At 54.5% G+C, this 15,329-nt stretch overlaps 1 protein-coding gene across 1 annotated transcript; it reads left to right on the top strand.

Annotated features, from left to right (window-relative positions):
- The first annotated feature begins 2,648 nt into the window (after nucleotides 1-2,648).
- On the top strand, nucleotides 2,649-5,298 carry LOC148595363 (SUN domain-containing protein 3-like). Its single transcript, XM_088521001.1, has 6 exons — nucleotides 2,649-2,774; nucleotides 3,361-3,436; nucleotides 3,836-3,948; nucleotides 4,525-4,692; nucleotides 4,826-4,915; nucleotides 5,131-5,298. The coding sequence occupies exons 1-6, from the start codon at nucleotides 2,715-2,717 to the stop codon at nucleotides 5,296-5,298; spliced, it is 675 nt and encodes a 224-aa protein (XP_088377127.1). The 5' UTR covers nucleotides 2,649-2,714.
- The last annotated feature ends 10,031 nt before the right edge of the window (nucleotides 5,299-15,329 follow it).

The raw sequence follows: 15,329 nt of genomic DNA, 5'->3' as shown, positions 1-15,329 counted from the left end.
GAGAAGATCTTGGTCGCAGAACCGGAGAAAAGGAGAGCAGGGACGAAGAGCCTAAAGGGTTTCTTTTCTCTGCCAGGAGTTATCCAATTTAATGGAGGAATCTAATAGCGCAGGAGGAAAAAGGAAACACGGAGAGCCACCAGCCCGTGACGGAAGAGCGTGGACAAGAGCAGTGCTGTAGGGAAGGAGGGATGCGTGGTCTGGGGCCACTTGGCAGGATGGCAGATGCGTGTCTGTTGCGGTTTGATGGGGGGGATGCAATTTTGGTAAGAGATGAATGCCCTTGTGTTCCAGGCAATCCTCAAAGATTAGAGGGACTGGTGGTGGCTGGACTCATCCTCATTCCTGAGGGCAGGAAAGGGGTTCAGCCTGTCGACTGATTCAGAAGTTACAATGCAGTCTTCCCTTCCTCCTTTCTTCCTTTTTTTGCTCTTCCTCCTTAGCCTCTTCTTTCTTCCTTCGTTCTTACCAGTGTGTTCTTCCTACTATATCCCTGGGACCATTCGGGAGGATGGCAGATGTGTGTCCCCACCAGGGAGTGCTCTGGGGGGTGAACAGGGCTCATGCTGCAGTGTGACATCACATCACGCCTCGCGCCACCTCACACGTGTGTGTGTGAGGTCACAGCCAGACAGCCCTTATAGGCGCGCAGGGCCGGGGCCGCCCTCAGCCCGCTGCTCGGGGCTCAACGCGGTCTCGCGACTCGTTGTGCTTAGCGGGTTTGCTCCTTCTGGGGCACTTGGTGTCTTTTTGCCTAATCGGGTGGAAAGGCTCTGTGTGCGTGAGGGAGTGAGTGAAGATCTGGTTCCTCGCAGCAATGGCGAGGAGGCAGCCTCTCCCGCGGCAAGGGCGCCGCCGGGGGGCACGGGCAGCTCCTGCGGAGCAGGACGCCCCGGTGCTGCAGAGGGCCGAGGTGGCTGTGGCTGCCCTCCACGTGGCCAGGGAGGTCCACGTGAGCACCACGGAGCGTGCCGGGGGAAAGGCTGGTGAGTGTCGCGCTGCTGAGTCTCTCTACGTAACGCCCTTGCGTGTCCATCTCCCATGAGATTGGTGCTCTGTGTCACACGTGGAGCGGATCCATGTCTGTGTCCCCCTGACCTGACTTGCCTGAGCTGTGCTGCGCTGCACAAATCCCAGAATCACGGTCCCGGTGAGGGATTAGAGCAGGCACACAATTCCACTGCAGCCACATACTACTTCCCTGTTGTTTGGCTGCTGGGTAGCCGTGGGATGCACTGCTGAACCCAGCCTGGCTGAGCTGTGGCGGCAGCGCCTGCAGGGGACGGCTCCTCAGCTCCCCGATGTGTCCTTCTGCAAGGCACAACCTTGGCCCTTACTTTACCCGTGGAGGCAGCACGTGCAGCTCAGTGCGTCCCTCCTGTGCAGAGCTGAAAGGCCTGGGGATCCCGCAGGAGGCCCCACAGGAGGTGGAGGGGACCTCACTTTGCACTCTTCCTTCGTGCCTAGGGATCTTCCACCGTATTACCAGCTGCCAGGCGATGCTCCTTCTCTTAATAAGGAGACTTTCTGGCATCTGTGTCTCCACCCTGTGAGTATCTCCCACGGGCCTATCCCCTTAGAAAATCATCAATGTGTCCCTAATCTCAGAGGAGAGGACTTTTGCTGTTATAGCAAGAGAGAAAGCAAGAACACTACAAGGACTGTTTTCTCTCTTCACTTGGGACATCTCTCCACTTCCCTGGAGGCCTTTTCTCTGTCTGGTGGAGGTGCTCTTGTGGCACTTTCCTGTAGGAAGCCCTGCCAGGCCTGCCAGCCCTGCCACTTTAGTAGTAACACTCCCTCTTTTGTAGGAAAAGGGTCCCCCTAAGGAACAATGTGTTTGTGAAAGCTCTCCTTGGGACCTGTGTTGGTATTGGTGAGTTATTTGTGAGCAAATTGCTGCCAGCAGTAAGCAGCACAGAGCTGCTGGAGGCCGGAGGCCCTGGAGTGCCCTGGAGTGGGGCACCGTCCTGCTTCCCTTTCCTGCACTTCAGGGAGCTCCAGAGATGCTCTCTACGGGGGGGTCCCATTAGCCTAGTAACCCTGCTCTTCCTTGCTGCTGTGAATTTCAGTTGCTGGCTACTGTGTGATGATGATTCCAGCATGGACTCTGCCAGGATTATCAGATGAACCGACAGAGATGCCTGGTGGAGAGAGACAGGTAACTCCTGCAAAGGAGAGGGGCTGACATGGGTGGCATACATCCCCAAATACTGCCATGCCCTGCAGCAGGAAGCACAACAAAGCTTCAGCTGGATCTTGAGCTTGAGCTTGAACTGGCTTGCCAGAGTGAAGTGGCAGGTCCTGCTGGGCTTCCTCCAGCAGCTTCCGAGGAAAGCTCTGGCAGTTGTGGTAGCGGCTCTGCTCATGGAAAGCTCTTGCCTTTCAGGGGATCTTGGGATGGCTCTTTCCAGACCTGAACGCTGAAAGGTGAGACAATATCTGTCTGGGGACTCATTTCATGGCATAGTGTCAGCTGGGCATGTGCCACTTGCATGTCCGAGCAAGACTCCTTGCGTCGGCCACAAAAGCTAAAGCTGCAGGGGGAAGGGAAAGCCCTGCCAAAGCGGGCAGAGCAAAAGGGGCCCAAGCACAGGGAGCTCTTCTCTCCTCTGGGCTTAGAGGCTCCCTGCAGGGGACGGGCAGCTCTCAAACAGCAGCTTCTCTCTCTCTGCAGGGACTTGGTCACTTTGCTGGCTAAACAGGCCAAACAGATGGAGCTTCTCAGAGGGGAGGTTTTGCGCTTGAATGCCGAGATGGGGAGTATGAAGCAGGTGATGCTCCATTTTGTGAAGGAAGGCTTGGATGAGCGGAAGCGCTGACAGGACCCTAGTCGTGGTGGTTGTTGCTTTCTTCTGGTTTACGGGAGCCCCCCTGCCTTGCACAGAGGCTTTTTGGGGGAGCTTCTCTGCCATTGATTCCCTTCTCTCATACGGGGATCGCTGGGCACTTTCTCAGAGCAGAGGACTCCCGACACGCTTTGCCTGCAGTGCCGGGGACTCGACTAGCTCTGGCCCGGCCCCCACAGCAGGCCTGGGGCTCAGGAGGACTTCGTGGGAGCAGCTGGCACTGGCAGGGCCTGAGCCCATCTCCTGGCCGAGCTAGAGGGTGGGGAGGGTGGAGAGCAAGCTGTGCTGCCCCATGGCCCCACTCTGGCTGTGCACACGCGTGGTCTTCCCCATTGCATGGGTTTCCTAGAAACACTTGTGAAAGAATGGAGCCTTTCAGGTCTCTGCACAAGGTTGCTCTTGCACTTTATTAGCCAGGCTCTTCTCTTTCCTGTGTGCTAGGTGTAGGAGTAGCCCTGCTGAGCTGCCTGCTGAGGTGGAGATTACCTCTACCTGTTTCTGTCTTCTCCAGGAAGTGCAGCAGATGAGAGAGGTCCTGTTTGATGAAGGCCAAGTGCCCCTCTCTGACTGGGCTCTGCAGACCACAGGTGAGGACACAGGCAGACAAGTCTCTGCATGATGTGTGTGTGAACATAGGGAGGCTGCGTGGCAGCCCCTGCTCACCGAGGTGCTGGGAGATGAAAGGACACGTGGGGGTCCACGAGCAAGGCTGTGTCAGGGGGGCTGTCTGTGACCCACACCCACTCCTGTCCTGGGGCTCCGTGCTGCCGCCTCTGGCACTGCCCTCTAAGTTTTCTGTGCCCACGCAGCGGTTCCCTTCCTCTTCCCTGAGCTTTCCTGTCCACCCGAAGGGGAAGGCTGCACTGTGCTGCACGTTGCCACAGCAAGACCTCCGCTTGGCCTCCAGCTGGCAGACAGAGTTACAAATGCCCTGGAAGCAGCCGGGCTGTGGCACCTTGCAGGCAGCAGCTCCATCTTCTTTGCAGGCGCTGTAATTGACCTGCAGAGAACTTCCCGCACTTATGACTGGGGAGAGCGTTGGCTCTGCAAGGCTTTCTGGTTCCTGTGTGCTTCAAAGCCACCAGATACCATTTTGCAGGTAACGGCGCAGAAATCCTCGTTGGGGCTTTAGTTCCTTCCTGGGAATTACAGCGATAGGCCAGGGCACCTGTCCTGCATTCAGAACTGCTGCTCTTGTCCCTAGCAGTGATTCTTCACACCCAAGGCTTTTACTTGATAGAAAGCAGTGACTCCTTTAGGAGTGGAACTCCAAGGAAGTAAACTCCGGGATGGCACCTGCAAATCCTCCAGATAGCATTTTGCAAGTGTCAAAAGAGAACAGTGAGGGGAAGGAGTCTCTCCTTCACAGTCCATTTGGTGGGACCAATCTCTGCTGGGCCGGTAGAGATGTTTGTGCAGAGCCCTGAGTCTGGGGTGAGGTGGCAGATGTCATGGCCCCGACAGGTCTTCCTTCCCTCATTCATCTGTAGAGCCTGCTTGAGCAGGGGCAGGAGGTCTCTGCTTTTCTGTCCTGCCTCCCACGTGCTCTTCATTTTGGAGCAGAAATGCAAGACATAGGCAAAGGGCTGCCTGTACTTCCAGTTCCCCTGGCACTGGCACTAGTGGTGTCCCCCTCACAGCCTGCTCATTCCTTGCTGTCCTGTTCTGCTTGCAGCCTGACATGATACCTGGGCAATGCTGGGCTTTCCAAGGCTCTCGGGGGCACGTGGTCATTCAGCTGCCTGCTCGCATCTGGCCAGCTGCTGTCACTCTGCAGCACATTTCCAAGGCTGTCTCCCCAAGCGGCACGGTCAGCAGCGCTCCCCGAGACTTCACTGTTTCTGTAAGTCTGTGCTGCTTGGGCTGGGGTCGTGGGGAAAAAAATGCCACGGGGACAAGGGGCATTCACTTGCTGTGCCGCCTGCCCCTTTTGGGCCTCGGCGTCCCGAGGCTGATGCTGGTGCTTTGTCTTGAAGGGAGTGGAGAAGGAGGGAGAAGAAGAAACTCTCCTTGGAACATTCACGTATGACGTGGAAAGAGAGGCCATTCAGACCTTCCCTCTGAAGGTAGAGGAAGCGCGTGTGGGCTAAGGCCAGGCAGAATGAAGGTTTCCTCTTAGGTCTGTTGCACAAAGACCATCCCCAGGTGCAGCGCAGGCAAGGGATGGTCATTGAGACCTGCTCTTACCAGGGCCATGTCCAGCAAAGGGAGGTGTGTGACTTGTAGTGACCTTCTTTGTCCCCCAGCAACCATATTTCTTCTTCCCATGATTTCTTTACAGCATGAGCTCTCCAGAGCCTTTCAGTACATAAAGCTGGAGGTGCAGAACAACTGGGGAAACACCGAGTACACCTGCATTTACCGAGTGCAGGTTCACGGGAAGGTGGCAAGACAGACTTCATTCCAAGACCCCAAAGACATGGGGAGAGCTGATCTTCATAACCAATAAAAAAAACGTAAAAAGAGAAGGCTGGCCCAAGGAAATGGCACAATAAGTGTGGTGTAAGAGGAGGTGTGGGGCAATGGCAGTGGCAAGGGAGCATTCGGGCCGGGGTACTGGCAGGGGCTCGGGGTGCAGGTTGACGGGAAGGTGGCAAGACAGACATCGTTTCAAGATCCTGAGAAAATGGGGAGAGCTGCTGTTAACAGGAAATAAAAATATGTAACAATAAAATGCAGGAGCAAGGAAATGCAACTATAAGTGCGGTGTAAGAGGACGTCTGAAGTAATGGCAGTTCCAGGGGAGCCCTGGGCCCGGCGTACTGGCAGGTGCAGGGGTAACGGCAGGACAGGGGGTTTTGTGCTGGACACAGGGTATGAGCAGGGTGGGGAAATGGGCTGCGGGGTAACACCATGCTCCACATAGCAGCACGGCCCGTATTGAACACAAGAGCCCGGGAGTGCAGCAGGCCAGGGCAGAGCAGAAGGTCTGGGATAACGGCAGGGCAGGCGGTAGCGGCAGCCCCTGTTCTGGCAGTCCTGGAGCAGGGGCACCCCGGGCAGCCTCTGGCTGCGCTAATGGCAAGGCTCCGGTAGTGGCACGAGAAGGTAAGGGCACAACTGGGGTGCCAGCAGCCCTGGGGACAGCAGCCTCGGCAGTAGGACCCCTTCCATTATCCGCACGTGTCAGGGAGTCCCATGTGACATGGGCAAAGATCGCCAGCGACAGCGCTCCTTGGCAGCTGAAGCTCTCCCTTCTGCTTCTTGCTTTGCTGCTTGTGCCCAGCGCTAGGGGAGGCCAAAGTGCTGCTGGAGTGTGGGGCTGCATGCAGCACCTCTCAAACAGGCAGGAGCTGCTGCCTGTGTGTGCGGCCCTTTTGTTACACATGACAGCCATGCATGGCGGAGGCTTGGAAGCATCACACAGTTCTGCAGATGCTGCCAGCTCATGCTCTGCAGCATTCTTGCCTGGGAAGAGTCTTCAGAGACAAGGAGGAGTTGCTCCAGACCATCTTCTCGCTGGATGGGCTCCGTGCTCCCAATAGAGTGCAAAGGGGGACAAGGGCTCTCTTCCTGCGGAGAAGCTCCTTCTCCGGCTCTCTGCCTGCTAGGTGAATGCTCAGAGCCATGTGGCTGTGAAACAATGAGCCTAATGCTTGGAGGAAACTGAGCTACAAAAAGACCACAGAAGCAGACTGGCTTAAAATGCCTTTTTTTTTTTTTTTTCCCCAAATGATTCCGCACTCCAGGCTCACGGTGTGTGCTCTTGTCCCACATGACGGCTTTGGGGTTCCTAAGCTGCACATGGTGCTGAAGGTATGGAAAGCTTCAGCCCTGCCACTGTTTCTTCTGGAGAACACGCCTTATGGTTGAGCGAGTAAAACACTACAGAGGTGTCCACTGTCTTAATTAGCTAGTGGACAGAAGGTTGGGACACAAACAAGCCAGGAGAGACACTGGGTTCAGCAGCACAAGAGAAGGAGAAGGCTCTGGAGCACAGGATTGTGCCAGGGGACCTTTTGTAGAAGAGTAAAAGCATGGTCAAAGCCATGAAGCAGGAAGGTGGTGGCAGTGTGAGGGAGCGCTGCCTCACCCAGCGGGCAGCGCCAGCCCTTCATGAGAGGCAGCTCTGAGGCAGTGGGGTGGTGCCAGAAGGGAAGGCGGGGACAGCCCCGCGCCTACAAGAGCAGTGCTCAGGGAGGGCAAGGAATCAAGGCCTCGTGCAGTCCTCAGCATGGCCGTTAACTACCTAGCGCAGCCCTTAGTTAGCGTGGCCCTTAGTGTCAGGGCCGGGGTCAGTGTGATCCTTAGTGCGGGAGTGGGCAGTCTTCCTCCACGCTCAGGAGGAGAGCTCTCCTCATGGTAATTAACTCTCTGAAGAATTAGCCACACACTCCGCTCTGCAGGAAGCAGCTCTAAAAAGCCTCTGGTGACACAGATGGAGCTGCCACCCCTACACACGCTTGTTCAGGTCTCCGGCTACAGGGAATGTCTGAGCCTGTCTCTGTTACCAAGGAGCAGCAGAGACAACACACGTGTTAGGAGGCCTCCCAGGCGCGCAGGGAAGGGACAACACTAGAAGCCTCCCTGGTCTTGTGTGACCATCTGAGTATTATCTGCTCTTCCAGATTGGCAACAAACAAAGCAGTCAATCCGAATTCCATCAAAAGAGCGTTTAGGGCATAGGGCAGATGGGTTGATGGGGTGGGAGCGCATGTGGTCTTCTCCTCTGTCACCTCAGTGTCAGGGAAGAATGCAGAGAGGAACATGAAAAGCGACTTACGACCCACACGGCTAAGCATTGGTGTCATTCCCCCACACCAGGCTCTCCTCAGGGTAGATGCTGCCTTTGGATCATAGAATCATAGACTCATTAAGGTTGGTAAGGACCTCTAGAGATCATGTAGTTTAACCCCCCTGCACACATATGGTCACCTAGAGCATGTGGCACAGGACTGCATCCAAGCAGAGAAGGAGATACTACAGCCTCTCTTGGCAGCCTGTTCCAGTACTCTGTCGCCCTCACTGTTAACAGTGGTTCCCTTAAGTTCCTGTGGAACTTTTGCTGTTTCACTTTGTGGCCATTACCTCTAGTTCTGTTGGTGGTCACCGCTGAAAAGAGGTCTGCCCCATCCTTCTCACTCCTTCCCTTGAGCTATTTATAAACATTGATCAGGTGCCCTCTCAGCCTTCTCTTCTTCAGGCTGAACAGGCCCAGCTCTCTCAGTCTCTCCTCAAAGGACAGATGTCGCAGGCCCCTGATCATCCTTGTAGTCCTGCACTGGATTCTCTCCAGTAGATCCATTTCCCTCTTGTACTGGGGGGCCTAGGACTGGACACAGTACTGCAGATGTGGCCTCGCCAGGGCTGAGTAGAGGGGCAGGATTACCTCCCTCGACCTGCTGGAGACACTCTTCTTAATACACCCCAGATCCCATGTGGGATTCTGGGGTGCATTAAGATATAGGATACTCAGCGACAGTCAGGGAAGGCTGCAGGCCTTGTGTGAGAGTAGGTGAAATGGTCATGGAGCCAGGGAAAAAGGGCATCACCATTGTGGTCGCACCGCGGGCTGCGCTTTGAAACCTCTTTGGAACAACCAGCCCCACAGTCCTCTCAGAGCAAAGGACAGCCGGCCTGCAAAGGCAGCGCAGGCCCCTCTCGGAAGCAGGTGCTGAGCAGAGCTTCCTTGAGGGCCATCAGTGCAGGGTCTCCTTTAAGGAACCAGCTCCCACAGGCCAGGCTCATGTCATGATTTTGGTCTTCTCCGCATAACGTAACGGCATGGGGCCTGTTCTCAGCCTCCTGAGGCTGAAGCTCTGCCTGCTGCCCCTGGCCTCTCTCCTTCTTCATGCGTGGGAACTGTGGCCCAAGTGCTAGAACTCCGCCGCTGTGACTGTGTGCACCATGGGAAAGGCAAGGTGGAGAGCGTTAAGGGCTTTATGAGCAAGGCTTCAGCATTGGATCGCTTCCTCTGCCAGTGCCACTGCAATGCCAAAGTACAGAAAGGGAGGATTTTCTGTCAACACCGATGAGTCTCCTGTGGGTGCTCCAAATGGAGGAGGCATGTTGGAGGTTCTGTTCAGGAGAACAAAGAAGAAAAGAGACTACAAGGAGAACTCCAGTGAGCTCCAAGGAGACTCATAAGGCAGCTGTGGCCTGCCGAGTCTGATGAGCACATTCCTTCCACATGAGAAAGGGTGAACTGATGAGGTGCTAACAAATTCTCCCCTGTACTCTTGGCCCTTTTTTTTTTTTTTTTTTCTCTAACAGAGGGGTTTTTCAACAGCAGCAGTTGCAACGGCTTGCAGTTCACCATTGAAAGTATATGTTCAATGCCCTCATTCAAGCTTTTGAAAAAGGTCCCTGTGAAAATGAAAGATCATCCACCATTGTGCTGAGAAAGCAGGGGCTGTGAAAGTGCGTGTGTGCGTGTGTGCATGCGAGACGCAGAGGCAGTGGTAAAGAGAGCAGCATTTGCAGCCGGGCAGGTGGAGCGGTGCCAGGTCACAAGCCAACCCCGAGGCAGGTTCTGCTCCACAGCTGCTCCTCCCAATGCTCCCCCGGTGCCCGTGTGAGTGGAGGGGTGCTGCTGGCAATGGGGCAAAGGTAGCATGGGTGGAATGACCGAGCCTGGGGCAATGGCCCAGGCAGGACTCAAGGCCTGTGGGAACAGGGGATTTGCAGTGAGATAGGTTAAGGTTGGTTAAGGGCAGGGATCAGAGTCACAACTACCCTGGGGGAAAGGCTGGCTCAGTGTGATGGTTCAGCCCCTCTAATGAAGGCAGCCAGGAGCGCATTCACAAGGGGAAAAAATGTGAGGAAGTCAGAGAGTCCAGAGAGGAAAGCTTTGTACACAGCATGCTTGGTGAATGCACTGGTGGGCTTTTGAACAGTTGGGACCAGGCATCTGTGCAGCAGCAAAGTAAATTACACAATGCGGTCTTACAGATGCTGACATGAAATTCTAGCCCCGCAGGAAGCAAAGTTCTCAGGCAAGGAGTATCCTCCGAGCTGAAGTCTGCTGCCTCAGAGGGCCACTTGGTTCCAAGGCTTCCTTTTGGTTAGGACTGCTAAGCCTCACACCTGTAGAAACACTTGCAGCAGGAACATTAGACCATCTGTGGCACAAGAGCTTCAAATCTGGAAAAGGAGGAGTTCTGTGGCTCTTCAGCTCAGCAATGTGCCACTGATGCGAGCAAGAGCCAAGGCACTGACCCTGTCTGTGCAGGCAGCCCATGAGGTCAGTGCGTCCCTGCCGTGGGGAGCTGAGAGACATGGGAATCACACAGGAACGGCCACAGGAGGGAGACCTCACTTTCCACTGCTTGCTTTGACCAGCAAACAGTTCCCATATCACCAGCTACCTAGTGAAGGGTATTATATTCCTGCAATAGGACTGTTCAGCACCTGCATCTCTGCCATGTCTCCCAGCTGCTCCACAGGTCTGTGCGTTGAAACATCTGGGTAATGTCAACTAGGAAGTGGCCTGCTTTTACAGCAACAGAGAAAGCAAGCACAGCACAAGGACTAGCTTCTGTCTTCACTTGGGACATCTGTCTGCTTGCCGTGATCATTAGCACTCCTCTTTGAAGGTGCTCTTGAGGCACTTTCTTGCAGGAAGCTCTGCCTGGCTGGTGAACACGCCTGGCAAAAGCCACGGGCACCCAGGAAAGCAAATTTAGCACCTGAACAGAAAACACATTCCCACCTCAACCTGATTCACATAGATTTATCTGCACCTTGTGTTTGCAGTGACTCAGCAAGGGGGCCTATGGGCAATCACCAAGCCTCTCAGGGACAATCCTGTGAAATGCCTATGCCTGGTTCCATGAAAGGAAGGAAGTCTTTTGTTGAAAACTTTGTTGAAGACGCTGATTTGTTGATCCTTGCAAATCGTGCACAGAAAAAGTCTCAACGTTTTGGGCATGCAGGTCTTGGAGGAGGGTGCTGAGCACGTGAGGAGGCTGCAGCTGGGGGAAAAGCTGGGTATGTTTGCTCTGCCAGTGACCAGGTAGATCTGGCAGTTTAATTCACTGTGCCTGCTGGTGGCAAGGAAAAGCAGATTGCACAGGGAATTATGACCAGGCCGTGTCCTGGTTTGGGAGTCCTGGCTGACAACAAATTATCCATGAGGCAGCAATGTGCGCTTGTGGACAAGAAGGCCAACGGGATCCTGGTCTGCATCAGGAGGAGTGTTGCCAGCAGGTTAAGGGAGGGGATCCTGCCCCTCTACTCAGCTCTGGTGAGGCCACACCTGGAATCCTGTGAGCAGTCCTGGGTTCCCCAGTACAAGGGGGAGGTGCAACTTTGAGAGAGGGTCCAGCGTAAAGCGACAAAGATGATTAAGGGACTCGAGCATCTATTGTATGAGGAAAGACTAAGTGAGCTGGGCTTGTTTAGCCTGGAGAAGAGAAGATTGAGGGGATCTTATCAACATGCACGAGTACCTGAGGGGAGGATGTAAAGAGAATGGGGCGAAACTCTTCTCAGTGGTGGCCAGTGAGAAGACAAGGCAGGACAAGGTGGGGACAAATTGAAACACAGGAAGTTTCATGTCCGTAGGCAGAGGAACTGCTTTACTCTTTGGGTGGCAGAGCACTGGAACAGGCTGCCCAGAGAGGTTGTGGAATCTCCTTCTTTGGAAGGAGACCTTGAAAACCCATCTGAATGCAATCCTGTGCCACATGCTCTAGGTGTCCCTGCTGGAGCAGGGGGTTGGCTTCGATCTTCTCCAGAGGTCCCTTCCAACCTCAACCATTCGGTCATTCTGTGTGATTCTGTGATTTCTGGGGACCAGGCATGGACTTCTCAGCATTCTTGGCATGACTGAGTGCAGTTTTCCGTTCTCTGTGGTGGCAGTTTTCATTGACTTGGTTGCTGTGTCATGCCACAGGGACGCAGCAGAGAGACCTGCTGGCACCACCTTTATACCAGAAAAAGAGCACAACAGCAGTATGCTGCCCTGTGGCACTTCTGCCTTGAACCTATTGGAGGATCCTATGAGGACCTCTGAAATGCACTTGCTCCTTCATCCCAGGAGAAGGCTGGCTCACGAGAGCTCCCTCTACTTCTCTGGCTCTGTGCTGGCTAGGGCCAAAGCAGAGCAATAGCAAAGTCCTACCTCATGCATTCTGTACTCCAGAACTGCTCATCACAGGAGTTATATTTCCTGCTGCAATACATGACTCTTCAAAAGACAGTATTACCATACTTCCTTACCTATGGAAAGAAAAACTAAGAAAGAACAACAACAAAATCCGTAGTGATTTGGCTGTGCAAGGGGCTGGTATTCATGCGTGGGAGAAAAGGCAGTTGGCGAGCAGAAAAGTTCCTTCAGATCAATACAAAGCTACTCTTGGTGCTGGACGGCGGCTCACACCTGCTCAACACCTAGCCCAAATAGAGTGTGGATCCCTAATTTCAAGAAATGGCTGCCAAGGCAAGCATCCTGAAAGGGGCAATCTACAAAAGTCTGACTCCAGGCACCAGATTGGGTTCTTCTCTGTCACTCTGTGTGGCAAGGCAGCTGAGTGAAAAACACCAGGGTGCCTGAGGTCTGGAGAAGCCACCCCTTTTTCAAGAGAGGGCTTTCTTGGAAAGGGCTACTTAGGCGACTGTCCAGTATTGAAGGAAAAGGACCTAAGAGGCTGATGCACATAAGAAAGAAGTGCTTTCTGTCAGGCCTCTCATAATAGTGGGACTCCATGTGAGGCTTCGAGATAAGCATGCAGAGAGGTGAAGGAGAAGATCTTGGTCGCAGAACCGGAGAAAAGGAGAGCAGGGACGAAGAGCCTAAAGGGTTTCTTTTCTCTGCCAGGAGTTATCCAATTTAATGGAGGAATCTAATAGCGCAGGAGGAAAAAGGAAACACGGAGAGCCACCAGCCCGTGACGGAAGAGCGTGGACAAGAGCAGTGCTGTAGGGAAGGAGGGATGCGTGGTCTGGGGCCACTCGGCAGGATGGCAGATGCGTGTCTGTTGCGGTTTGATGGGGGGATGCAATTTTGGTAAGAGATGAATGCCCTTGTGTTCCAGGCAATCCTCAAAGATTAGAGGGACTGGTGGTGGCTGGACTCATCCTCATTCCTGAGGGCAGGAAAGGGGTTCAGCCTGTCGACTGATTCAGAAGTTACAATGCAGTCTTCCCTTCCTCCTTTCTTCCTTTTTTTGCTCTTCCTCCTTAGCCTCTTCTTTCTTCCTTCGTTCTTACCAGTGTGTTCTTCCTACTATATCCCTGGGGCCATTCGGGAGGATGGCAGATGTGTGTCCCCACCAGGGAGTGCTCTGGGGGGTGAACAGGGCTCATGCTGCAGTGTGACATCACATCACGCCTCGCGCCACCTCACACGTGTGTGTGTGAGGTCACAGCCAGACAGCCCTTATAGGCGCGCAGGGCCGGGGCCACCCTCAGCCCGCTGCTCGGGGCTCAAGGCGGTCTCGCGACTCTTTATGTGAGAGTTGCTCTTTATGTGAGAGAGCAACTGGAATGCATGGAGCTCAACCTGGGAGTCGAGGATGAGCGAGTTGAGAGCTTGTGGGTAAGGGTTAGAGGGCAGGCTAATGTGGGAGACACTGTGGTGGGTGTCTGCTACCGGCCACCTGACCAGGACGAGGAGGTTGATGAGGCCTTCTATAGGCAGCTGGATGTTGCCTCACGGTCACAGGCCCTGGTTCTCATGGGGGACTTCAACTACCCCGACATCAACTGGGAGGACAACACAGGCAGGCATAAGCAGTCCTGGAGGTTCCTGCAGAGCGTCGACGATAACTTTTTGACGCAGGTTGTGGAGGAGCCAACGAGGAGAGGTGGGCTACTGGACCTCGTGCTATCAAATAGGGAGGGCCTAGTAGGAGATGTTAAGGTGGGGGGTAGCCTCGGCTGCAGTGACCATGAGTTGGTGGAGTTCAGGATTCAACGAGGAGGAGGCAGGGCTGTAAGTAGCCTTGCGACGATGGACTTCAGGAGGGCCAACTTTAGCCTCTTCAGAGACCTCCTCGGTAGAATCCCATGGGCTAGTGCTCTAGAAGGCAGGGGGGCCCAAGAGAGCTGGTTAGTTTTCAAGCGGCACTTCCTCCACGCCCAGCAACAGTGCATCCCTGTGTGTAGGAAGGGAGGCAGAGGGGGCAGGCGACCTGCGTGGATGAGCCGGGAGCTTGTGGCAATGCTCAAGCAGAAGGCAGCGGTATACAGAATGTGGAAAAAAGGACAGGCCCCCTGGGAGAAATACAGGAACGTAGTCAGGGAGTGCAGAGATGCGACAAGGAAAGCTAAGGCACGTCTGGAAGGCAAGCTGGCAAGGGACGTTAAAAATAACAAAAAAAAATTCTTCAAATACATTAACAGCAAAAGGAAGATCAGGGAGAACGTGGGTCCGCTGGAGGACGGGATGGGCACCTTGGTTACAAATAACACAGAAAAAGCAGAGTTGCTCAATGCCTTCTTTGCTTCGATGTTTACCAAGGGCAGCCCTTTAGAGCCCCAGGCCCTAGAGGCAAGAGAAGAAGCGGGTGGAGAGGAAGACTTGCCCTGGGTAGAGGAAGATTGGGTCAGAGAGCACCTAAGGAACCTCGATACCCACAAATCCATGGGCCCTGATGGGATGCACCCCAGAGTGCTGCGGGAGCTGGCAGATGCCATAGCTAAGCCGCTCTCCATCATCTTTGAAAGATCCTGGAGAACGGGGGAGGTGCCGGAAGACTGGAAGAAGGCCAATGTCACGCCAGTCTTCAAAAAAGGCAAGAAGGAGGACCCAGGCAACTACAGGCCAGTCAGCCTCACCTCCGTCCCCGGAAAAGTGATGGAACGGCTCATACTGGCTGTTGTCTCCAGGCACATGGAGGACAAGAAGGTGCTCAAGAGTAGTCAGCATGGATTCACCAAGGGAAAATCTTGCCTGACTAACCTGATAGCCTTCTATGATGAAATGACCGGCTGGATAGACGAGGGGAGAGCGGTGGATGTCGTCTATCTCGACTTCACCAAGGCTTTTGACACCGTCCCTCACAACATCCTCCTGGGCAAGCTCCAGAAGTGTGGGATAGATGAGTGCACAGTGAGATGGATTAGGAACTGGCTGGATGGCAGGGCCCAGAGAGTGGTGATCAGCGGTGCAGAGTCTAGTTGGAGGCCTGTGGCTAGTGGGGTCCCCCAGGGGTCAGTCCTTGGTCCAGTCCTGTTCAATTTATTCATCAATGACCTGGATGAAGGCACAGAGTGCTCCCTCAGCAAGTTTGCTGATGATACCAAACTGGGAGGAGTAGCCGATACCCCAGAGGGCTGTGCTGCCATCCAGAGGGACCTGGACAGACTGGACAACTGGGCGGTGAAAAACCTCATGCAATTCAACAAGGCCAAGTGCAAGGTCCTGCACCTGGGGAGGAATAACCCCAGACACCAGTACAGGCTGGGGACCGAGCTTGTGGAGAGCAGCTCTGCGGAGAAAGACCTGGGTGTCATGGTGGACGACAAGGTGACCATGAGGCAGCAGTGTGCCCTCGTGGCCAAGAAGGCCAATGGGATCCTGGGGTGCATTAAGAA

The sequence above is a fragment of the Tinamus guttatus genome, unplaced genomic scaffold (assembly GCF_059628265.1).
Source record: "Tinamus guttatus ecotype Peru unplaced genomic scaffold, ASM5962826v1 Tinamus_guttatus_pri_ptg000110l, whole genome shotgun sequence".
NCBI lineage: Eukaryota > Metazoa > Chordata > Aves > Tinamiformes > Tinamidae > Tinamus > Tinamus guttatus.
Note: the sequence above shows the minus strand (reverse complement) of the source record. Positions and strands in the feature narration are given on the sequence as shown.